General features: G+C 41.8%; 2 protein-coding genes across 2 annotated transcripts in view; both read right to left on the minus strand.

Annotated features, from left to right (window-relative positions):
- Positions 1–472: 472 nt before the first annotated feature.
- On the minus strand, positions 473–13,546 carry MCM6 (minichromosome maintenance complex component 6). Its single transcript, XM_051810267.1, has 17 exons — positions 13,313–13,546; positions 12,383–12,529; positions 11,736–11,846; positions 10,987–11,236; positions 10,151–10,316; positions 9,919–10,064; positions 8,937–9,087; positions 8,441–8,582; positions 7,930–8,071; positions 7,693–7,800; positions 6,956–7,111; positions 5,824–5,952; positions 4,813–4,974; positions 3,623–3,758; positions 3,187–3,354; positions 2,509–2,648; positions 473–1,862 (listed from the first exon to the last, which is right to left on the minus strand). The coding sequence occupies exons 1-17, from the start codon at positions 13,423–13,425 to the stop codon at positions 1,749–1,751; spliced, it is 2,481 nt and encodes an 826-aa protein (XP_051666227.1). The 5' UTR covers positions 13,426–13,546; the 3' UTR covers positions 473–1,748.
- A 4,345-nt stretch (positions 13,547–17,891) lies between these two features.
- The window catches only part of DARS1 (aspartyl-tRNA synthetase 1), a 36,240-nt gene continuing 30,054 nt past the window's right edge, over positions 17,892–24,077 (minus strand). Inside the window, exons 11-16 of the mRNA XM_051810287.1 lie at positions 22,921–23,067; positions 21,910–21,952; positions 21,171–21,251; positions 20,382–20,493; positions 19,910–19,981; positions 17,892–18,298 (exon numbers count right to left, since the gene is read on the minus strand). Of these exons, the coding sequence (XP_051666247.1) occupies positions 18,207–18,298; positions 19,910–19,981; positions 20,382–20,493; positions 21,171–21,251; positions 21,910–21,952; positions 22,921–23,067 (547 nt within the window). The 3' untranslated portion in view covers positions 17,892–18,206. The remainder of the gene's footprint in view (positions 18,299–19,909; positions 19,982–20,381; positions 20,494–21,170; positions 21,252–21,909; positions 21,953–22,920; positions 23,068–24,077) is intronic.

Raw genomic sequence — 24,077 nt, forward strand, 5'->3', positions numbered from 1 at the left:
AAACATACCTGGGCAAGTTATTGCTGTGTCAAGTAATTTTTTCTTTAAGTTATAAAATATCTCTCAACATTTGCTGTTACTCAAATAGCCAGTCTTACACAGGGATTGTAATTTCTGTACTTTGACTCTGTTTGATTCCCAGATCATTTTTTCCCCAGGAAGCCCTGAAGAGCTGTAACCTCGTGCTTACTGTTCTGAAGAGCTACCAACCTTCTTCCCTCCACCTCAGTGTTTGAATGACAAGTTTGAACAGCAACTTTACAGCACCACCTGGTGCTTATTCCTCAGAACTCAGAGAGAGAACACCCTTCCCAGGCTACAGAACTGGGGAAAGAGAAGCAGAAAAAATACTTTCTCCCACATGAACAATATTTATTATCAAACAAAGGCTGAGAGGAGGGGAGAGGGAAACACATAACAAGGACAGACATCTTCCTGACCTTATTTTGAAAGTAAAGGAACAATATAGAATAGCATGAAACTGTTGTTGCAGGTGGGTGGCAATGCTGAATGAAATGTAGCATTTGCCTAAACGTGGTTTATGAAAGAAATCAGTGGAGAGAAATTCCTGCAGTTGGAGTCAGGGCCCAGTGATGTGACAGTGTTGTTGGTGGTGACAAATATTTATGATACTCTCCATTCCTTAAATATAACTGTTATCTTTAATGACATGCTTAGTTAGACCAAGGCATATCTCCTCAGAGCTGGGAGAGACTAAAAGGAAAAACTTGCCTGCCTTACAGACCACCTCCATTTCTAAATCTGCTTCAGAGACAGTTATTTCACACTATTTCTAATTAAAATATATAGCTTTGGTATCTTTCATGCTATTACAAATTTTCTTAGCTGCTGGTATCAAGTTGACAAGACAAATATTCAGGTATTTTTAATTCTTAATAGATTATTTAATAATCCCATAGTTTACAGTAAAAAACCGAGAACAGCAGAAATTTAAGTGAAGTTTTCTTATAAAAACACCTAAAACCAGGTTTACAAATATAGTCTTAAAAATCCCTCACAAATGGTGGCAGTTTTCAACTTACAGGTCAAGACATTTAAGATGGGGGTTTCTGCCCTCCTGACTTAAAACCTTGCATTGGGCTTGGCTATTTTCAATTTTCTACTTTACATATGCAACAGGAACATGCACATCTTTAGTCCATCTAAAAAGAAAGAGAAGCAATCAGTTTCTCCCTATCCATTACTGGAAGTTAAAAAAAACTTCTTAAAAAGCAGCATCTGTCATCCAGGAAATTTAATCTTTCTTAAGACATTAAACATTTAGATTGCTACTTGTTCAGCCTCAAAGCACAGGCATAGAAAAACAGCAATCCCACATGTGAGTAACAGCAATCCACTCCCAGTGGATGAGCTTTTATTTATGTTAATAAGAAAAACAATAAAAACATATACCATAAAAAAATCTACTAAATGCAACAGAAGAACTATGCAAAATTCCTCTCATTTAAAACAGAAGCACCTAAATAGCTTGATGATAAAAAAAGCCACTGGGTGATTCTCTTCTGCATCCAGATGATGGCACTAAAATTGAGAATTAATAATGAAACTAATATATAAATTTAAAAACTTTCCAGGTATGCTCAGTGTGAATGAGCAATCCCATATTACCGACCACACACTGGCACATCCATGGGAATTTAAGGAGTTTGCTGTACAGCAACCCCTGCAAGAAAAGAATGCATTTTCCAGCTTGTAACCAGTCAGCTCTCCAATGCAGCTCCCAGCCCTCAGTCTTCCAGTAGATAGTTTGGGTTGACAACCAGGTATGGATCTTCATCAAAAGTCTCCTCTTCTTTGGATCCTCTCAGTCCAGACTGGGACAGTTCTATCAGAATGTGGTCCTGCAACAGACAAAGATTTGTATTAAAACAAGGGCAGAGAGGTTGGTCTGTAGTTTTTGAAAGGCACCTCTTTTTTATCCTGGTAGCACCTCTTATTAACTACTTAACCCTTTTAATTGTGAACTCCCTCTAACAGATTCTTGGTCTTAACAATTACATTCAGTGGAAATTTCTTTTATGTTGAAATCTCATATGTTGTATGCTTTCTGGGAACTTTTTAGCTAGTGTTTTCCAGTCTAGTGGGTTTGCTCCTTTAAAGTGAAAAGGAGTTTATATTTTCATACTTTTTCCTCCAAAATACCCCAATATCCCCCGACTTAAGGCTATCCATTGAAGAAAGTGTTACTTGTACTTCTGTATCCTAATGCATAGCTAATACTATAGAAACACAGACAAATATCACACTTCTGTAGGGACGTAATATGGCACTTTGGACTTTTAATTATACACATCTCCAGTTTATTTCAGTGTTTTTTTATAATTATTGCAACAGCTGTTAAGCAAAGAAGGCATCTATACTGCATCAGCCTGTGACATGGAAACACAAACCAGGTTTCTCCAATTAGGAATGTATTCTATTGAACACAAAACGTTGCCCTGTGTAAGTTACAACCCCTTTTCACTACCCACACATGTCTATACTTACATAATGTGTGAGTCGGTGAATGACTCTCTCTATGATCTTCTTTTTATTTATTAGTTCTTCTTCAGAATCAATTTCAGATTCAATTTCCTTTAGATACCAATTAATAAGTTCACTTTTCTTTAATGATGAATCGTCCTCTTCTGCAAAGAAAACAGCTTGCATAAACTCAGCAGCAGTAAGATACCATTTAAACCACAGGAGAAAAGGATTTTTATGTTAACATTTAAAATGTTAACAGAGAAACACGCTTTAACATGTTTAAGCAACATCAGACTTTATTCTGATCCTTAAAGCATCATGTTTTGCATGGGAAGCTGTTGTGTCATGGTTTACTAGGCCATAATTAGACTGAGAATTGAAGCTTTCAGTTCTATGCACCCAAGTGGCTTCCAAATCACATCAGCCTTCAGTTGCAAGTTCTTTTCTGGGTCTGCTCCGTTGACATGCTTCTCAACTTAATGGGTTTTGACAAATGACTAAAATAACAGAGGTAAAAACTCCAAGAAATCATATTTGTATCACCAGATGTCATACTCTCACATGAGCACAGGTCCACACCAGACCTGACACATTTGTTGGCTCAACAGGAGTGAAAATCCCACATGGAACAGCATGAGATGCAGTAACAATCACTCCTGAGCTCAGGGCCAGCTGTCATTTCAATAAACAAATCCTTACCTTCCTCTGCTTTCCTGAGGTGCAGCACCAGGAGATTGGAAATCCGTTTGTACTCGGAGAAGCCCAGTCTAAGAGAAGCTTTGGGTGCAGCATCCTTGTTCCCATCCTCAGGATGGCCATTGACCCCATTCACGAGGCCATTGACCCCAGCTGGAGCTTCTGCCTCACCTGTTTGGACACATGCCCAGGTTTAAAGCTGAAACATCTTTTACCTATTTAATACTCTGAGCCACTGAAAAATGTTGCACTGACCAACCAGGTGAGCTGGTGAAGAAGGCTGAAGAAGCAAGAGAGTTAAGAACAGGAGTCCAGATTTCTAGACCTCATTAGACGAGGAATAGGTGAGAAACGAAAGAGAAGCATGTGCTCAAAAAGGGAATCTGTAAAGGCTGGAAGGACTTTCCCCTTTGAAAAAAATTCCCTGTAAGTAATTTACCATTGACCCCATCTTGGTCCTCTTGATCCTCCACTTGTTGCTCATCATCTTGGTCTAAATTGACATCGGGAGTCTCAACTCTAATGATGGACTTATTTAAAAGCCTGAAAGCTTCCTTCACATGTTTTGGGTGAACCTGAGGAAGATTTGAAAACATATGTATTAAATAGGTTAACAGGTATTCAACAGGCTCTTTTGGTTTCTCAACAGCTCCAGAAACTCATCTCTGACTCTGACACAGGGCTTTTCTACCCTTTTTCTACCATCTCACCTGATTAATTCTCAGCAGTAAAGACTCTGCAAGTTAAATTGTATCTCACTACAAGCACACTGAGGTCACTCAAGGTCATGGAGGTAAAAAGCTGCCCGATTAATCTTTCAGGATTTAGTGATCATGTGGAGTCAATAAAAAATTTATTTAAGCCAAGAACAGTCAGAAGAAAAATCAGTAGAGCAATAAACATGAAAGAAATGGGCCTAATGAGACTCTCCTCCAGAACTGAAAAGCAAAAACTGGAAAAATCCTCTCTAGCTGAGCCATAAGCTAAAAGCTATCTGTTTCTTTATGAGCTGAATTTAATTTAAAAGAACCCAATGGGTGTCCTTCTTACACAGCCAGTGAGCAAGGTTCCATTGCTGCATGTGTCACATAACCCCTAATCAACATTTCAAAAGGCCTGCTGGGTTTTAAAGCAGGGACTAGGATGGGCAGTAGTAACAGCCAGAACACATCATGCATTGCAGCACTGGTTGATGTGAGCAGGAGCTCAGATCACATATATGGGACTCTTGGGGAGGTTCAGATACTTTGATGAACTTTGTCTTTTTAGATTGCAGATGGAAGAGAGCTGAGAGATTACAAACTATGAAAGATCAGGAAAGACACTACCAACAGTCATGACTGGTAGCAGTAGATGATAGTTCTTCCCCTTTGTCACGATTTGACAGATAACAGGCTGAGAGTGCTGACACAACTGTAATGCAAAAACATGCACGTTCTCAGTTTGAATCAGCTGAACTCAGCTTTAAAAGACACACCTTAAACCCAGTGTTTCTGGCACACAAATTCAGACTGAGTGCGACCACAAGCGAAAACATTACCCAAGCTCTCCTCCTCACCCAATCTCAGAGTCAAACAGCAAAGGCAGAGCTCCCACCCACCCCTACCAAGCCCCCCCCAGCCCTGGCACCTCGTCACAGCAGTGCATGCGGGCCATGGCCTCGGACAGCCGGATCATGCTCTCCAGCTGCCGCACCGTGATCCTCCAGGACGACTTGGTCACCCCCGCGCCGTCGCGCTGCCGCAGCCGCTTGTACTGCTCCACTATGAAGTCCTCAGACTCCTTGGATATCTTTGGGACAGTTTGCATGTTCAGGTTGTTAAAAGTTTACTCTTCTTGCATTAGATTGGCAATTCTCAGACTTTCCTGTACTTGCTGCTGCTTTTCTCTGAAATACTCTATGCTATACACATACTGTACATAAATGCAACAATCGTATTATGTTAAAATCATACTGTAATAATGATTATATTCACCAATGGTAATGATATTACAATAAGTACATAGCTGCATTAATCATTTTGCAGCAGAGGTTTGTTGATATTTTCTATTTTTCTGTTCCGCTGACTTGTTTCTGGGCATAGTTCATGTCTGTCCATACCAGATTGTTCTCTGTTTATAGACTTCTGAAAAATCTGACACTCAGCTCATCCAAGCTGCTACTACCAAAATACCTGTACTTAGAGCAGTTTCCCATGTTCTGTATTTTACCAAAAAGCAAGCAAAGAAATACCAAGGAACAATACCCTTTTAAAATAAAGGCAAACAAGCTGATCAAGCAATAAGTCAATAAAATACAAAAATCTCTGCTTCAGTCATGCTGAATAACCCATGCCCTTGAGGTACGAGAAAGCTATAAAATGACTCCTCATTCTAGACAAAGGTTAGGAGCTGCCACCAAAGCAGTTAAGACTAGTGATTACAACAGTCTCAGCTGAGTTGGATGATTTTCAGAGCTCAAAAGAGTACATGGCTCCAAAATATGCTCTTTTTCCAGGTAATAAGTGAGTTTATAGCTATTTCTTTGAGAGGACACCACACTAAGTGTCTTTGTGTTTGCTGGAAATGAGCACACAGCAGAGTGACTGTTCCTTGGGACCTCCTCAGACAGAACAAGTTGCACAGGAAAAGTGGAATTACCTTTGGTTTGAACTGCCTGGCAAACAGCAGATACCTTCTGATATCATCCAAGGAATAGACACGATCCACAGACTCTTCCACTCTGGAATGCAGATCCACGATGCGCCGGGCAATGGCGTAATCCGTAACCTGGGACATGGGGGCTCTGTCAGATCACTCTCACACCATCAGCCAAACAGCAAAACAACAGTTAGAGTCTTCCTTCCCACTCCCCTCCCTCACTTGCAATCCCATGGCAGAGCTAGTCTTTCCAGAAGCCAAACTGTCTGCCAGAAGGTCCAAGAGAAAGCCCCGGCATTTTTCAATACAAGGAAACACAGCAGAGCGGGGATAAAAGGCAGTTTTAGGATTTATAGCCTCTTGGAACTCTCCTGGGTTACAAGTCAGGCACAGAACAGGCAGAAAGCAGCACTTTGCAGCGTGGGAACTGCTTTCTTCCTTTTCAGCCTGCTCTGTCTCTCTCACCAGTCCCTTCCCAATTAGATAATCACCCTGAGCAGAGCAGTGGCAAGAGCAGCACTGAACAAACATTAATCTCTGGATCTCCTGCGTTCCCAAGGCAAATGCCACAAAGACAGGTGGTAGCAGCCTCAGCCTTAGTGACCAGCCATTTGTAAAAATGACTAATGGTGGTAAGTTTGCAGGTCAAACCTCTACATGGTGAAAAGGCAGTGTCCACATTGGTACTGCCAGCTTTCAGCTGCAGAGCAGAGAAGCAGAAGCAAGGTGCTCTTATGAGATCTGCTTCACCTAAAATTGCAGAGGACCACCAAGATGGTCAGAGGGCAGGAGTATGTGATGTGGGAGGGGCCGAAAGAGCTGGGTCTGTTCAACTTGAAAAGAAAGCAACTGCCTCATTGGCCAGTCAGTATAGAAGTGATGGAGCCAAATAACTCATAGAAAAGAGGCAACCAACACAAACTGAACCATGAGAAGTTCTGATTAGATATAAAAGTTATTATTTTTTGAACACTTGAGAACTGTAGAATCTCCATCCCTGGAAATACTCAAAACTCACCAGGTCAAGGTCTTGGCAACCTGTTCCCAATAATCTGCTCGAGCGCGAGGTCAGACCAGAGACCTCCAAGAGATCTTTTCTGACACAATTTAATCTTCAATTCCTTAAAATTACCTCATTACATTCATCCACGAGGATGAAGAAGAGATCAAAGCGAGACATGATGGGAGCTGAGAGGTTTATATTCTGTTTCAGGGACTTGGATCTGTCGTAGCGCCCACCAACCGGGTTTGCTGCAGCCAAAATGGAAGTCCTGGCATTCAGGGTGGCCTGGAAATGGGGAGAAATAAATTGAAGAGAGAATGGTATCTGTGATCACTTCCTAAACTAACTCATTGCAATCCAAATGGGTCAGCATAACATGTTTTAGATGTTTAGGAGTTTCAATAGAGGTGTTATAACAATCACTCCTCAGAAGCAGCCAAACTCTTAACCAGTCCTTTCTCACCAGGTCTCTGCCCCAAGACACAGTTTGAAGAATCAATATTGTAACATTGTCACACTCTTGCCAACAATACCAGAATAAGCCCTTAAAACTGCTTTCCACAACACCCCGTTTTTAGCAGTGCAAACACACACTTTACTTCTACAAACACACATAAATCTACAACGTTTTTGGGCTACTTCAAGAATGTTCCCATTTTCTGTTTCCTGTCCACTACTACCTTTTTTCCTTTCAGTAACATTTCTGATCTTTTTTGGGTACGTGGCACAAGAACTCTGCAGCAAGTGATCTCTGTGCTGCCACAGCGAGGCAGCTGCAGGGCTGGTATCAAAATCTGACAGGGTCAGCACCTCTAACAAACAGTCAGGGGATCCTACAGACTACACAGAGGACTAGTGTAAGCTACCTTCACTCCTGCTTTGGTGATGGATATTGTCTGCTGCTCCATTGCCTCATGGATGGCCACCTGGTCCCGCACGTCCATCTTGTCGAACTCATCGATGCAGCAAACCCCCTGCGGGGCAGGAATGAAAAATAATAAGTGACCCAAATTCAACCACTCTTGGAAAAAAAAAAGCTCCATTAACACAACCAGGGGCTCTTTGCCATTAATGAAAAGCATTCCAGGGATGCAGGAACTCACGTTGTCCGCCAGCATCAGGGCTCCAGCTTCGATGACAAACTCATGGGACTCCTCATCCTTCACGACAGCCGCCGTCAGACCCGCGGCGCTGGAGGCTTTGCCACTGGTGTAAACGGCACGGGGACTGAACTCATCCACATGCCTGTGGAAAGAAGGAATAACACCCCCCCACCCAGTGTTTCACTTATCTCTGACATTTTAAAACGTGCAATAAATTTGTATTTTTAATATTCAATGCCTTTTTGAAAATATTCGGAAATTTGTACTTCCGTAAGTAAAGAACAAAAAAAGTCTCAATCCATTCTTTAATACCACAGGGGCTTGGTGAGTTTGCTCCAGCCCTGTTCAAACACTTCAACCACATTTAAACAATCCCTGGAAAATATTTTTAAATATTTTACTTCCCTTTCCTGTTTAACACAGAAAAAAGCATGGGACACGTTTGTCACACATTTGTAGCTCCAGTCACACTGGACAATATTTAAATACTGAGTTTTAATGAGATGCTTACTTTAGAAATTGACTCTTGGCTGTACTTGGATCACCAACAACACAAACATTGATGTCTCCACGCAGTGAAGTGCCTTCTGATGTGGTTTTAGGAACTCCTCCAAAAAGCATCAGCAGGACCCCACGTTTCACTTCGTCGTTACCTGCCACAGAAAAGACACTCAACTAAAAATCCAAGGAAAACACCACATTCTTCCTATTTAAAAATAATAATAATAATAATAAAATTATTTAAAATAGATCCAACTGTCAGCTGTAAGGTTCTGTAGTACAACACCCAATAGCAAACCCAACCCATTTCACTAGTCTTGCAGGTCTTAATGATTAAACACAGCAAGCACTCAGGAAATAGATTCTCTTTTTCCAGCACAACCAGTGCTGCAGGGCAGAGTTTGTGCCAGTTAGAACAGGGCTTTCAACCTTCCCCAAAATGGCACCACACAGAGAGCAAAAGGAATTAATATTTACACAAGGGAAATCTTCAACTGGGTTCTTACCATGGATAGTGGGGAAGAGGCTGGTGCACAGATTATGGTAAAGGTTCTTATCTTGGCTCATCTCAAAAACCTTCTCCCACTCTTTCACAGACATCTGGTTTTTAATGCTCTCTGCAGTCTGTTCTTCATCTCTGAGCTCTTTTCCACCGAACTAAACAAAGGAAATAAAACAGTAACAGAAGGGATAACATGATCACTAAATGAATGTGAGCACTGCAGACATGTTACAAAAACTCACTGTAAGCAGGATGGGAGGAACACGTTCAGAAAAGCTGCCCTTAGGCTAAGGAAGCTCATCATCTTATACCTTTAAAATACAATAGAAAATTTCCTAACAGGTAAAATCAATGGTGCAACTTCAGTTACTAGGAAAAACCCCAGGTGAGATGCTTATATAGAGATTAAAAGAAGAGTAAACCAGTATGGCTTCCTTTGGGTAAATTTGCCTTTGTAAGCATTCTTCATTAACTTGTACTTAACAAGGTCTTTTGTTACTCTGAAGTGGGGTCAGAAACTTCTACTCCCAGAAAATAACAGATGGTATTTTTATCCTGTGTGACAGTGAAGCTCCTACCAAAGTGATAGATTACAACACTTCAACACGCCAAAACCCAGATATAGTCAGTATTACTTATGTTGCAGTAACATCCCAAGATGCTATGTGATAAACCAGAGGGAATAAGAAGAAATAGGATTTCCTGGAAGAGAAGGAAATGCTGCAGAAATGGCTGAAAGCTGAATGGAAATGGATGGACCAGTCAACTCTTTAGAATAAACAGATAACACTGGCAAATAATCACATCTGAAGACGAGAACCTTGCTATACAAATTCAATCAGAACTTACAGACAGTCAAATGCACACAGCAAGGTGGCACACATACATATTTATAACTTTACCCATTCCCACTCCCAAATTTGAGGGAAAACCACAGAGAGCAGAAATCAGGAACACCTTTACATCTCTTCTCTTTCCAGACTCACCCGTGGATTTGTTGGTGCAACATAACAAGCCAGAAAGACCAGCTTATAGGAGAGTTCCCGGACTCCCAGGGCGCGCAGCCCTCGGATGCCTTCGGTTTCATATCCCTCTGTCCCCGTCAGCCGGGAGCCGGTTTCCGCGCGCAGCCCTGCCGGGAGAGCGGGAGTCAGGGCGGCAGGGACCGGGACAAGCGTGAAGGACACCTCACTGAGGTCGTGAGCAGGAGCAACAAACCTGGTGTGGAGAGCTGGGACACATCAGGCACGACGATGAGCGAGCCGGTGAAGTCACACTTGTCACCCGCCTGGGCGGACTCCACGGCCTCCGCGCGCAGGATCACCTCCACGCTCCGGGGAATGCTGCCCCGCGGCAGCTCCCCCTGCGTCTCCTGGATGCGGACCTGGGCACGGAGGGGGGATAAACACTCAGCAAATGTCACCAGAGCTCAAACTGCTCCAAAAGCTGTGCTAATAAATAGTCAGTAGCATCCGACTGCTGCCATCCGTGCCAACCGCGAAGCTCCTCTTGCAATAAGACAAACAACCAAAAATCTCTTCACTAATCAGCGTCTAAGGAGTCTTGGAGACACTTCAGAGGATGTACAGGGGCCACAGTGACAGTTCTGAAAACCAGCTTGAAAACTTCAGGTAACATAGCTGGCATAAAATATTGCTGCAGGCCACAAAGTGCGGAGGATTCGGGAGAGTAAATCAGTGTGGAAGAAAAAACATTGCAGATACTAGAAGGCACCTCTTTTTATACTGGTATAGAACAACTACACTGATGTACCAGCAGTATGAGACTAATGATGGCTTGAGTATGTGGGGTTTCAGTGATTCACTTAGACAATAAATGTCACACAACAAAATTGGTTTGATACTATAAATAATTTCCCACGCTTAAACATAAGCCTTCCATAGACAGAAAGAAACTTTCCCCAGAAAATCCAGTGCCTTTTCTTGAGGTCTTTTCCTCACAAAACCAAAGCTAACTGTAGCAGAACAAACAACACCTTCCAACTACCACAGGTACACCATCGTTAGTCATCACCCCCAACCTCACCCTCGTACCTTTTGGAAATCAACAAATCTTGATTTGTTCGTGTCCAGCAGGAACCTCCTTCTGTTGGCACAGACTGGGTTCCTGCAGATGCTGGGCTGTGTGTATTTGAACTGCTGTTCCACATCTTTGATGACTGTCTGGCAGTCGAGGCACAGGAAGGTCCCACTCACCAGCTCCGGGTGCACCGGGTGGGTCCGAACCACCTGCCCACTGATGCGCATCAGGGAGCCGATCTTTGCCGAGGTCATCTCCCGAATTCTGGGCAAAACACAAACTCACGGGGATCAAATTACTGAGCTGACAATTCTAGGCCCCAAGATACTAAGATACAACATAGTTTCATTCAGCCTGTGACTAAAGAAGTGCAGTAACAAAGGAAACAAAGTTACTAAAATATATTCTCGTTTTATGATTTTACATAAACTTTTAGATTAATGCTAATGGTCAAACCAATGCAAAACTACTGGTACTTCAAAAGCAACACACACTAAATAATTTTTTTAAATTAGAGGTTACATTATTTAAATTAGAGAAGCTCCATATTTGTGGAATATAATGAATATAAGTATCTGATTGTTATTCACAAATGAAAAACTCTTTCAAAATATATCCTGCACAAGGTCAGGAAACTTCTTCACAACTGTTCTGGTCAGCTGCTCATTTCATGCTATATAACCAAAACATTTTCAGTGTGCTTTGACATGTTTTTCCCCAGTAGTAAAAATGCACAAGCTTCTGGAATTATTAATCATCTTACTTGTGTCGGGTAGGCAGGTCTTGGAATGCAACATAAAAGTCCTTGTTTGAAGGAACATTTCCATGGTCTCTGGCAAAAGTCTTCGTTGCTCGACAGAGGTAAGGATAAACCCTGAGATATGGAAAAGCAGTTCAAATTTTACAAAAGCTATTAAAATGCCTTCTCTGCTTTAGACTACAGCAAAGGCTTGTATCAGATTACCAGGTTCTGGCTTTTAATGTCATGTAACACAAAAAAAGTGAATCTAAATATGCTAAATGTGGGATTACTGCATAATAATGTCATTTGCATTATGGCTTCATAATGGACTTTTTAAAATCTCATTTTATGACACTTTTATCCTTACATTAAGAAGCGGATCTTCAAAATAAGTGACTGACTCAATAAAATATTTTCAGAGCATGAAATTTTAGAGTTTATTCTGTATTCCTATCTACTTCTTCACCAGAATAAATGTCATTTCCTAGTTAGCTTATGGTTTCCAGAGAGGAATCCACTGAGAAATGTTTTGAGCCAGTTAAAACAAAGTGTTTTCAGGATGCAGAAAGAAGACAAACCTCTCATTTTTTACATAACAAGCGATGCATTATGAGCCTGAGACTGCAGCAGGGCTCAGTTTTACCTGAAAAAGGACCTCTACACTTTACCTGTAAAATTCCTCCTGGATAGTGGTGGACAGCTGCTGGTTGAACTGCTCCAAATCCGCAAAGCTGACGATCAGCGTGTTCCGCTCTGGCCGGATCAGCTCTTCAGCATCACGCAGGTACTTCACCTCCCCATCACTGTTCTGGAACCTGAAAGGGATTCAGGAAAACAGTCTCACAGTCATGCACCAGGCAGCAACTGAATACTTTGAATTCAGGAGAAAGGCAAAGGAAAGGATGGCTCACATTAAGGCATCCCACAGTCCCTTGCAAAGCCCTTTCCAACAACATTTCTTCTTCCACCCCCTTCTGCATCTGTTCTATCAACACCCCAGCACGGACGAACCGGGTTTGAATTTCAAGCAGCACGAGTGCTGTCCCGAGTGCCACACTGAGTTTTATTTTATATTTAACAATGACTCTACACCAGTAAACAGGGTTTTGTTTCCTCAAGGTGATTATAATGGTTTCCTTATTTGACACGGACGGGCCCCTCGGGAGTCAAAACGCAGAAAGCAAGATGTGTAATACCCAAGCCGTGGAGAGGGTTTTCAACACGGCTGCCACAAAACTTTGTTAAAAGGGACCAAATGCACCAAAGAAATCATAGAATCAGAGAATGGTTTTGGCTGGAAGGGACCTCAAAGACCATCTCGTTCCAACCCCCTGCCATAGGCAGGGACACCTTCCACTAGACCTGGTGCAAAATACTTCTCAGAGAGCTCCCGCGGCTCCCTTCCTGTACCCCGGCAAAGCAGACTCCTCCCGGCAGAGCCATTCCTCAGACCACAGGAGAGCTTTTCCAATCGAAGGCCGAGGGGCGGGGGCGCCAGGCCCCGGCAGGATCTCACTAAATGGCGGCCCCTCCGTGAGGCGCCTGCGGCCCGCCGCTCGCCCTGCCCGCCCGCCCCAGCCCCGGCCCCCGGCACTCACTCCTCTAGGAAGTCCAGGAATAACTTCTGGCACTTCTCGGCAACCTCATCGCGGAGCTGCTGGTGCTGCTGCGCCGGTCCCCCGGCGCCGGCCGCCGCCACTGCCAGATCCATCCCTGCCGCCGACACCGACCCTGTCCCGACCCGGCCCGGCCCCGACCCGGTTCCCGCCACGCCGCGCACCACGTGGGCCGCGCGCCCGCCGCGCCGCCCAATCGGCGGCCGCCTTCCCTCAGGGCCCCGCCCCCCGCGGCCGTTTTCGCGCCAAAGGCCGAGGGCGGGACCGTGAGGAGGCGGCCCGGGAGCTCCGGGCACAGCGACTCGATCCCCGTCCGCTGCTGGGCTGGCACACAGAACGGGGCTGCCCAGGGCTTAGGGCTGTGATAGAGGACCGCGTCCCATAGAAACACACAGCCACAGAGCGTTAGGGGGTTGGAATGGACCTTAAAGCCCATTTAGACACAACCCTCCCTGCCCTGGGCAGGGATACCTCCCACTAGACCAAGTTACTCAAACCTTATCCAGCCTGGCTTTGATACCACAACCTCCCTCGGTAACCTATGCCAGTGCCTCACCACCCTCCCAGTAAAGAATTTCTTCTTAATATCTAACCTAAATTTTCCCCTCTTTCAGTTCATATCCATTACTCCTTGTCCTCTCACTAGGCCCCCTTCAAATATTGGAATGTGCTGTGAGGTCTCCACCCAATCTTCCCTTCCCCAGGCTGCACAGCACCAACTCTCTCAGCCTGTCTCTGTAAGGGAGGTGCTCCAGTACTCTTACCGACTTCATGGCCCTCCTCTGGACTTGCTTCAGCAGTTCCACATCCTTCCTACGCTGGGGGCTCCAGAACTACAGGTATGGAGGTGTCAGCTCTGGACGGCCTCAGCAAGGTCTTCAGCTGCTGTGAAGCTTCCACAGGGCACTGGTTTCCCAGAGAAGAAATCAGCTAGAGCAACTGGAGTTAAAACTCCTCTGGTAGTTTCTTCCACTGCTGAGGAAGCCCAGATCCAGGGAATCCTCCCAGTGTGTGCAGGAAGCACTGGGGCAGCTGCTCACTGACCAGACACTCCGGACGCTGCAGCTCCAGCTGCTGAAGGACTGACCCCAGGCGAAAAGGGTGTAAATTAAGCCAGGTGAGGGTCAGGCTGCAGTCTGGACACTTGGTTCCTTGTTGGCAACACAGGATGGTCGAAGGTAACATGTGCCAAGCGGTGCCATGGCTGACAGCCATTCCCGAATGGCAGCTGCTGGCACACGGTGCCTGCCAGCAGGAACCGCTTCAACATCCATGAAAAATTGCTTAGAATTGCTCTGCCACCTGCAAAGTCATTAATCTCTGCCTAAAGTGGGAATTTTGCTGTAATTAAGGCAGCTAAGGGCTCCTTTTCAGTTCTGAAGGCCTTTAAGAAGTGCCAGCAGCACCAGCCTCCTGCAGCACTGTTAGTTCGTGTTACAGTGCACTTGCCATACAGGGAGCAGAGACTGAACTGCAAAATGGTAAAGAAAATAAGAAACTAGTAGAATTAACTTGGTAACTTTAAAAACACTTGCAGTGAATAAATGCCATGTTTTATGAAATCACACCAATGTGCACAAATTGGTTGTGAGGCTTATTTTAAAAGAATACTTAATCTCAGGTAATTTCTACTGTTTTTTTCATCACTTTTCCTCTACCAAAATAATAAAATCTACAGCCTTCATATGTGGATAAGTACAATATCCAAAGAAGAAACAGTACATAATTAAAATCTGCTTGGGCCAGTTGTGTACTCTAGAGGTGGCTGTCCAGAAAATGCCCTGGTTTTCCACAGTCTCATTTTTCCAGGCTCTCTCTGTCCAGGAGGAACATGCATGGTGTATGGGATGGAGTGGGACTGTGTACTCCTGTGGCCTAGGCAAAATCATTCCACCATATGGGATATGCTGGAAGCCCAGTATGAACTGGAGTCCCAGGCAGCTATGTGGTTCCACAGTGGACACTGTCAATGTGTTCTCCTCCATCCCTTTGGCAGCAGAGTGCAGGCCACAGTTTGTTTTCACATGGAGTGGTGTCCAATACACCTGTTACTGACAGGCACAGGGTGGAAGCACAAAGTTTTCCTGCTTTTCCTCTCCCCCTGTCCCACTGGGCAGGAGCAGGCAGCTGTGTGGTGCCCACCAGGGTTATCCCAGCAGGTGTGGGCAGCCATGGGGAGCCAGTCCTGCACTCGGCTGCCAAAAGAACAGCCTGAGCCCCCTTTCCTGCTGGGCAGATTCAGACAGCTCAGCCAACACAGATGGATTTTCACAGGAAAATGGTGTAGTTAAAAACTTCTGAGGCAAACTGAAGCTTTGTGTTTGTTTTGAGCAGATGACTCCCTGGCTACTCCTTACCAATGTTCTTTATAGTTCCTTAGTTTAAAAAATGCACTGTTGTAATTACCTTCTGTATACCCTCAAAGAAAATATAACCAAACCCCATTTTACCTGGTGGAGAGGCAGCAGCCATGGGGACTCCACATAAACTGCTGAACTTCCTGCAAATTATTGGAAATAAAGGACAATACAGGTTTTACTTTTTCAGAGTTGCTACCTATCAAAGCAATATAAAGTTCTGAAATTTCACTTTGCAAGGTTTCAAACAAAGTTCTAAGACTCCCACTAAAGTATCCTGTTAACACGACATTCGGGACAAACGCGCTTTGATTTATGATCACAATTATTTTCTGTCAGCTAAGAGAGACTGTATGAAAAGATTCTGCATACAAAGGAATTGGGGCCTCCATCCCAACCCTTGTTCTTGTGCAGCTCCTGTGAATAAATCAAACTACAGCAGGAGCCTGAATAACTCTTAACAGAATTGGGATGAGTACAGTAGTTACAGCAATGTATGAACAAAACTTGCTGCCAAATCTAGAGCAAGAAACAGTCCTCAGAATACTTTTTTTGTTGGCAGGCAATTTAAGTCAGTAATTTTGCTCCTTATTAGAAGGATGAGCTTCTGAAGTGGAATATATTACCAGTTCTGTATGAACAAAAGTAATTAAATTAAATTCATTCCAGTTGGCTTAGCTGAATAAACAACTGTTTTGAAACTTGGATTCATCAGTAATAAGTCTGTGATGATGAGCTGTGTTTATAATCCACTCAGCTTTGCAAAGTACAACTGGGTACACTGTAAGATTTTCAAGTTAATAACTGGGGAAGATTCCACAGTAAATTCATTACAACAGACTCATAAGGAAAGCTCTGCAAAGTGTTATTCCTTGAATTGCGTGACTCCTAAACAAAGTCTAACTTCTACATTTCCAGTACTTTACCTGACTGACCTTTAGTCTGATTGTTTTCTAATGGAGAACTCTTGTCACAAGACATTAAAATTAAGTCTTGTTCAATGGCAGGTGCAAAAGATGGTTTGCCCTTTTGTGAAAATCTACACAATTTATACACAGCCTCACTGACCTTTCTGTAGCACAGCCAATATGTGACTTCTCTGACATTTAAAAATCAAGGTAGCAACAACACCACAGACAGTCTGAACCGTACCTCCTACTGAAAGCTTTATCATGGAAAATGTTAAACAAAAATTAAGTCAGGAACTACAAATATGTATGAATATTAGATAACTCTACTGCAGTGCCCAAGTAAGGAATTTAATCCTTTGCTCTTTGGCATCAACACTTACAAAAATGTTTCAAATTTGAAAAACAACTCTCAGCTGCAGCCCACACAAGGAAGTTTCCAAGGCACTGGTTCCTCTCCATATGCAGGGCACATCCTCTGGGCTGGGAGGAGGAGGACGAGGAGAAGTAGCTTTGTGCATCACTGCAAATTGAGGAGGTTCAAGTAAGTGATTCATTTGAGAAAAAGGATGTCTAGAAAGAACTTCAGAAGTACTCTTAGAGAAACACCCAATTTCTCTTAATGTGCAACAGTTGGGTTGTGGACAGCATTTGTAAATAAAATAATAAAACCACAACAAACCTGATACAGGCTGGCTTACAAAATTTCCTTCTTTTTTTCCTTGGTAATAAGATGCATGGAATCCTTGGTGATTTGTTTTGTTTGTTATTCCAGAGGCTGGATCAGGCAGGAAAACACATGATCTGCTCTCAAATTCATTGTCCATTAATTTTCTGAGAATATTATATATCCCTTGTGTATTCTGGGAGCATGTATAAACTTCTATCCATTCTCAAATAGTAAAATCAAATAAAGAAAAAGTCTTCAGCTTGTATACAACTTTCAAAAAAAAAGGGGGGGAAGAAGATATAATGAAAATAAATTTAAACTTTAGAGTTATTACATCATTAAAAAAAACCCCAAACAAACCTTATTGATTCATTATTATCTCGAGAGAATACAAAGCAAAAAACAGAAAGACAGATTTGCATCTAATTTACTTTGAGAGATTTATTTCACCCTATTTTCACAATTTCAAACAAAGGCTTCTTGTTAAGAATGTTCTTCTCACCTGCTTCCTACCTGACACTCCTGTAAGTTAAGAGTTGGCTGGTCTCCTCCTGATTTTTAAATTTTATCTTTGAGCCCATACTTCAAAATATTCAATCTTGCTGACATAAGTTAAAAATGCAAAATGGTTATTGCATAATTTATTAAAATGTTTAGAAAAATGATACAATTTAATGTGACACCAGAATACTAACTCCAAGTATCACATTTTCATTAAAAACATGCAGTTGCCAATACAAAGAGTCCTGATCTGTTAAAATATTTTCCTTTAAATAAACAACTACGGATAAAAAAAATGTGGCACTTCATAAAGGAGAATTTGTTTTTAATTGCATATCATAATGCTCAAATCAATACAGGTTCATGAGGAGCAGGGGATATGCTTGCAATCATATCTGTCTGCAGGGCAAATCTTCTCCAACTTTCAGCAGCAGCTCCTGTCAGGGTGTCAGTCGCTTGGGATCCCGTGGGAACATGGAGGTCTGACGGACATTGTGCAGTCCCAGGTACAACATGGTCACTCTTTCCAGCCCTAAAACAGATGAAAACAACCCAGCAGTGCTGTCAGTCTGTTGTTCAAAACTCTTAAGAAGCTACAGGTACTTCCCACCCACTGGCAGCCAAACCCACCGGAGGCTGAGGTGTTCACACCAGCGTGTGTGCCTGCGGGAAGGAGCTAAACCAAAAATTAGGGATTTTACATCAGTGCCTTCTGCCATGGCACACACAGCATTTGGAACAGGTATTGACAAGCAATGGCACTGGAGACTCAAGCCTGCTCTGAATCACTTCAGGACTTCAAGGAAGGTATAGAAAATTGAGAGCAGAGGTGGGTAATCAGGAGAACTGTACCTCGGATACAGTAACACAAATAAAGCCCAAACCAGTCTTAACAGCTTCAGAGCAAGAGACACCAAGTGCCATAAGCAGCCACAGCAAAAACCTACACCTGGGTAATTTCATCCCAAATCCTCTGCAGTACAAAAATGTAGATTCATACCATGCATCTGTGTAACTATCTTCTGATGATATCTTCATGATAGTAAGTATTTCACTGGCTGTTGTGTTCTTTCTTCCTGAAATATCAGAGGTTATGTGTGTCCTGAGGAACACAGAAGGACTTTCTAATCCATGAGGCTGTATAAGCACCCCAGCCATGCTGAGGTGAAATCCAGGTGCACCCTACTTTTTCCACACACTGCCTTCCTATATTAAGATTTCCACCTGGAACAGCCTGAACCCAGTGTTAATTCCCACAGCATCTCCTGTTTGGCTGTTACTTGGCCTGACCTCTGGGACAAGCCATACGGAGCACTTACTCTGCAGAAAGGATGTACCTTCAGCTTCCCTGCTGTCAGTTCTGACTGCCCTAAATCATTTTGGATCATCAGCAAATGCTGCATCTCCTCTGCTCACAAGGACTGCACGACCACCGACACTCACACCTTGTAGGTATGTCGGAAGGCAAGTGCAGAAAGACTGAATCAAAGAAATTCTGGTTCTATTGATCAGGACCTACAAAATGTCCTGTTTCCACATACAGGAATAGATTTCATCCTGCCTATGAAAGCAACGTGCAAAACTGTCAGTTGTTGTCATTAAGATGCCTAAAACCTATCTTCTTTTCATTTTTATCTATAAAACACACACCATGACATGAAGCCTCTCAATACCTTTGCTGAAACAAGAAGCATCAAGCTGCTCAGTGACACTCTGTCAAATCCCTGATAAGGCAGAAGTAACCACTTATTTCCCCTCACTGCAGAACAGCTTCACCAAATGCAGAGACCTGTGGCTGCTGGTAGGGTGGTGGCTCTGATAAATCCATACAGAATACAGTACCTTCTTGCTTCCTTCAATTTGCCTCTTGGGTCAAATTCGAAAGTGATGTGCCTGGCTAATGAACTGGCACTTTTTCTTGTGATCACCTACTTTTTAATTGCCAGATTGTGCCATTAATATTTTGCCTATTTGTTTTATGATGATCCTTGTAGTTTAGCTTCTCTCCTTAAATCCTCCAGGATGAACAGCCCCACAAATTCACCTAACAAGGCTGCTGTTATGAATTTTATATTGAACTCTGCTTGAGACTGAGCAGTGTAGGTTAAGCTAACACAGAAGAAAATAAAATACAGGCACTCACCTATTCCACCCCCTGCGTGTGGAGGGGCACCAAACCGAAAGGCATCAATGTAAGCCTTTATCTTCTCCAAATCTAGAAAGGAAAAATATCTGGTTTTCACCTGCTTAATGATCCCCAAGCCAGACATACAAGTGATTACAGGACTGCAAACACACAAAAAAATTTACAAGCTAACAGTGGGGTTTTACTCCTTGAATGTATAAATCATCCAGCACTATCTAGAAATTACGACTGCAACGGATTTGTTTTACAATTTTGTTTATAACTTTTCAACAAGGAGTTGCAGGGAAACAAACTAATTTCTTAATATCACCACTCCAGATGGTTGAACAGAATTAGATGGATTAACACTACAAATGAAACAGTACTGGGAGTTTAGCACTACGGCCATATAAGAACTTCTGTCCCAAATTCTTCCTCTAAAGGACACAAATTCAATCATGACTTATACTCTCTTAAATGGATATGTTACCAATGCCATGATGTTTGGCTCTCTCTGTCAGCAGCTGAGGGTCATGAATTCTCTGAGCTCCAGACAGGATCTCCTCCCCTCTCATGAACATATCATAAGAGTTAGAGGTTTTCTGGAAAAACAAAGATGAGTTTATTTCCTACCCACAGTGACTCCATAGGTTGCAAATATGCACCTCTCAGTAACTCCACTTGTGATATTCAAAGTTGTGCAGTAAGAGTACAATATATTAGGAGCTTGCCCATGAATTACAGTCCTTGGGCTCCTTCTCAACAGACTGGAGCTGATTTAATAAACTGAAGTTCATCCCCACACCCTTTGGCAAGCCATTACACTTGCATGTAGTTATCCCAGCAAAAGATGCTCTGAACATATCTGTCCTGGATTTAGGACTGAACTGTGGAAATGTAAAAAACCATCTTTTATGTTAAAGCATTGCTGCCCTGGAAGAATGTTTTTGCCACTTTTCAGTGATGGCAGCAGTGTTTGACCATGGACATCTCTTCATAAAGCTCTCCCAATCTCTCTAGTATGTTTTCACCAGCAACTGGAAACATTTCCCAAGTTGTGTAACACTGACCTGCTCTTGTTATCAGAATGTTAATTGTAACAGCAGATCACAGGGGGGCTGGAACTACCTGATCTTTAAGGTCCCTTCCAAACCAAACCATTCAATGATTCTATGGTCATATAAATGTACTTTATCTATATTGTCAAGTTATCCTTACACAGCATAATTTAAACTGAAAAAAAGAGAAACACATTGAAGCAACAAGGAATTTTACTTACAGGGTTGGCTGGATCTGGCATTGTATAAAAAGGCCTCACAGCAAGAGGGTATTTGTCCAGAATGTAGAAGTCTGTGTCGTACTGAAAGAAGGTAATTTAAAGCAGTTAGAACAAAAGAAAATTACATAAAGAACAAATGACAAGAGGAAGACAAAAACAGTGAATCTTTGAAACAAAATTCAAACAAATCTCCCAATAACTTCCTACAATATTGTCTTAAAAAATAAGTTATCAATGAAAGTGGTGTATTATGTCTCAATTTTCCAATACTACTTCTAGTGTAAACTTAAAAATGTTTAGCAATAAAATGTGTTGCTGTAGCAACAGGTACTTTTTTTTCCCCAAAGATCTCATCTTTTCCTATAGATTTAGTCAGAATCTGATTTGGGGTTTTTTTTTTCAATTATAAGAACAGGTTTTGGAACAGACTATCCTGTTTGGTGTACTCAGTACAACATGATAGAAATAAATATAAAAGACTGAAAATGGTGTGAAACAGTTTAACAGTGATTAAGATAAAACTGAGAGTAGGTTAAATACACAGCACCAAAATGGGGATGCAGTCAGATAATTAAAAATAGTAATCAGAAACGCTTCACAACGTCTGCACGTTCTGAGACACTCTATTGTCCATCAGTGTGTAAAAAGCTGTTTTACATGCAGGCATTTATACCAACCCAATGACTCCATCAGGTTTGAGATATAACAACAAATTTATTCATTCTAAAGTAATTGTTACCTTTTCCTTTACCAGGCGTCCCAGCAGCTTTTCATTAGGAGTGCTGAAAAAGATTATCACCATTAAAGTTAATTTAAACATGTATTGGCTATATACTTCATAAAGCCAAAAAGACTTCAAGCTACAGATCTGCTGCACCCTGAGCCTTAGAAAATCTAGTACTTGTTTCTGAATGTTTTGGATTGTGCAGACAGAAATTGCAGAAATAAAGTATATTTATTTGTTTTTAAATATTTTGTATTGGTCCTAAAAATCCCTTAAATTAACTGATACCTAAAGGTATTCTTGTTCTCAATAGAACTACTTGGTAGTCACCATATTCTGATTACTGAAGAACTGTGTATTCCATTTCCTATTGCCATATATCTTGTGTACAACAAAAAAAGTGAGAAACACCATGAGCAGTTGCTGAGGAAATTATTTTTGCTCTATCATGCTCTTATGATTGAAACTTTCTTGGATGCACAGATGCACACTATCCTAAGGGTAATGGATACATTATGGGAAATAAATGTTTTATTTCATTAAGTGTGTTTAGAAAAGTTGACATACAATCAGCTAATTAAACCATCCTTCAGTAAATCAATGGGAATGCATCAAAACTGCTTAATCACTTTCCTGAGAGGTGGAAGGAAGAAATGGAAAGATGTTTCTTAAAAGCAAGACCTTGAGACTGAAGAATCTTTTTGTTTAATCCTATTCAAAAACATGTGACAGTTCACATGAAGGGCTGCCACTGACAGACAAACAAACACTTCTTATCCTTAGAAGGTTCAAGTTGCTCTCACTTTATGTTGTAAGTTTTTTTCTTTCAGATTTCAGAGTTTGTACCTACAGCCTACGTTAAAAGAAAGGACTATTTTCACATCTACTCATTTACTTGTCAAGAGACCTGGATATAAGCCCTGTTTATTCCTCTAAAAGCTGTGGTTCCTTCTTGGGAGCTGTCAGGTGCAGAGGACAAAACTGACACTTTCCTGCCACCTTCCCATCTGTGCACTGCCAAAGTACCTCAGATCCTCTTCATCGCCCATCTCCACTCCAGCCTCCCTAAGCATGGCCACACCTTCACGATATTCCAGCCTCAGAGTTGGCTCCAAGAACTTAAAGGGCTCACATGGGAACTGTTTGCCCACGGTCTGGATTTCAGTTTGGAATCTGTGTATGAGGAAACAAGAAGAGAAGCCAAATACAGAACAATCAAGAACTTGCATCTGACACAGATTTTGCAGTGGCACAACATTGAACCACAAGAGGTCCCTCTTGCAATATAAAAACTGTATTAAAGCCACTTCTGGAGAAATTCTATACAATCCTAATGAAATGTTTCATCCAAGTTAATGCACCTACTTCACACACATACATGTTAATATTTTACTATCACTTCTGTCTAATTTCTTTTGTAAGAAATAATTGACTAGGTCAAATTTTCACAGTAAAGACATTGAGAAATCATCCCTTTGATTTGTAATATTTACCCGGGTTCTTCTTTTATTTATATATATTTATATATATATATATAAATATATTTTATATATTTATATTTTATATAAATATATATTTATATAAATATATTTTATATATTTATATTTTATTTTATAGGAGTAATATCCTATTTCAAATATAAACAAGACATTTCCTTCTGGACAGAAGAATACATTTGCATTTCTGCTGGCAAGACAGTCTAACTTGTAAACAAAAGAAAACAACTTCCTAAACTTTTGGTTTGACTTTTTAACGAGTTAGACTGAATAGTGGAAAATAATCTTTGCTGCTATCATGGAACAGATGCAGGCTGGTGCAGTAATTTTTAATCAGAAAAACTTTCTTGTATAGCAAATATTAGGATAATTTTCAAAATAGAACAAGATCATTTCCAAAACAGAACAATCTGTTGTTCTACCTGCTGCCTGTAGTGCCACAAAAAGACATTTTAAATAATGATGGATCATTTCTGTTAGAAAATCCTTCCAACAGCAAACAGCAAATTTCTCAGTGCAGGCCAGCACGCTCCAGGAGATGCTAAAAGTACTTTACTGGTCTATGGTTTGAGTGAACTTTAAAAGTCAGACATGAAAAAATAGCTAAGAGCAAAGCAAAAATGTTTGTTTTGAAGTTCTGTTGAGATTAGATCAGATTATCAATGATTATCTGACAAATTGAAGATA

This window comes from Manacus candei, unplaced genomic scaffold (genome assembly GCF_025592945.1).
Source record: "Manacus candei isolate 608988 ecotype Guabito, Panama unplaced genomic scaffold, ASM2559294v1 h1tg000077l, whole genome shotgun sequence".
NCBI lineage: Eukaryota > Metazoa > Chordata > Aves > Passeriformes > Pipridae > Manacus > Manacus candei.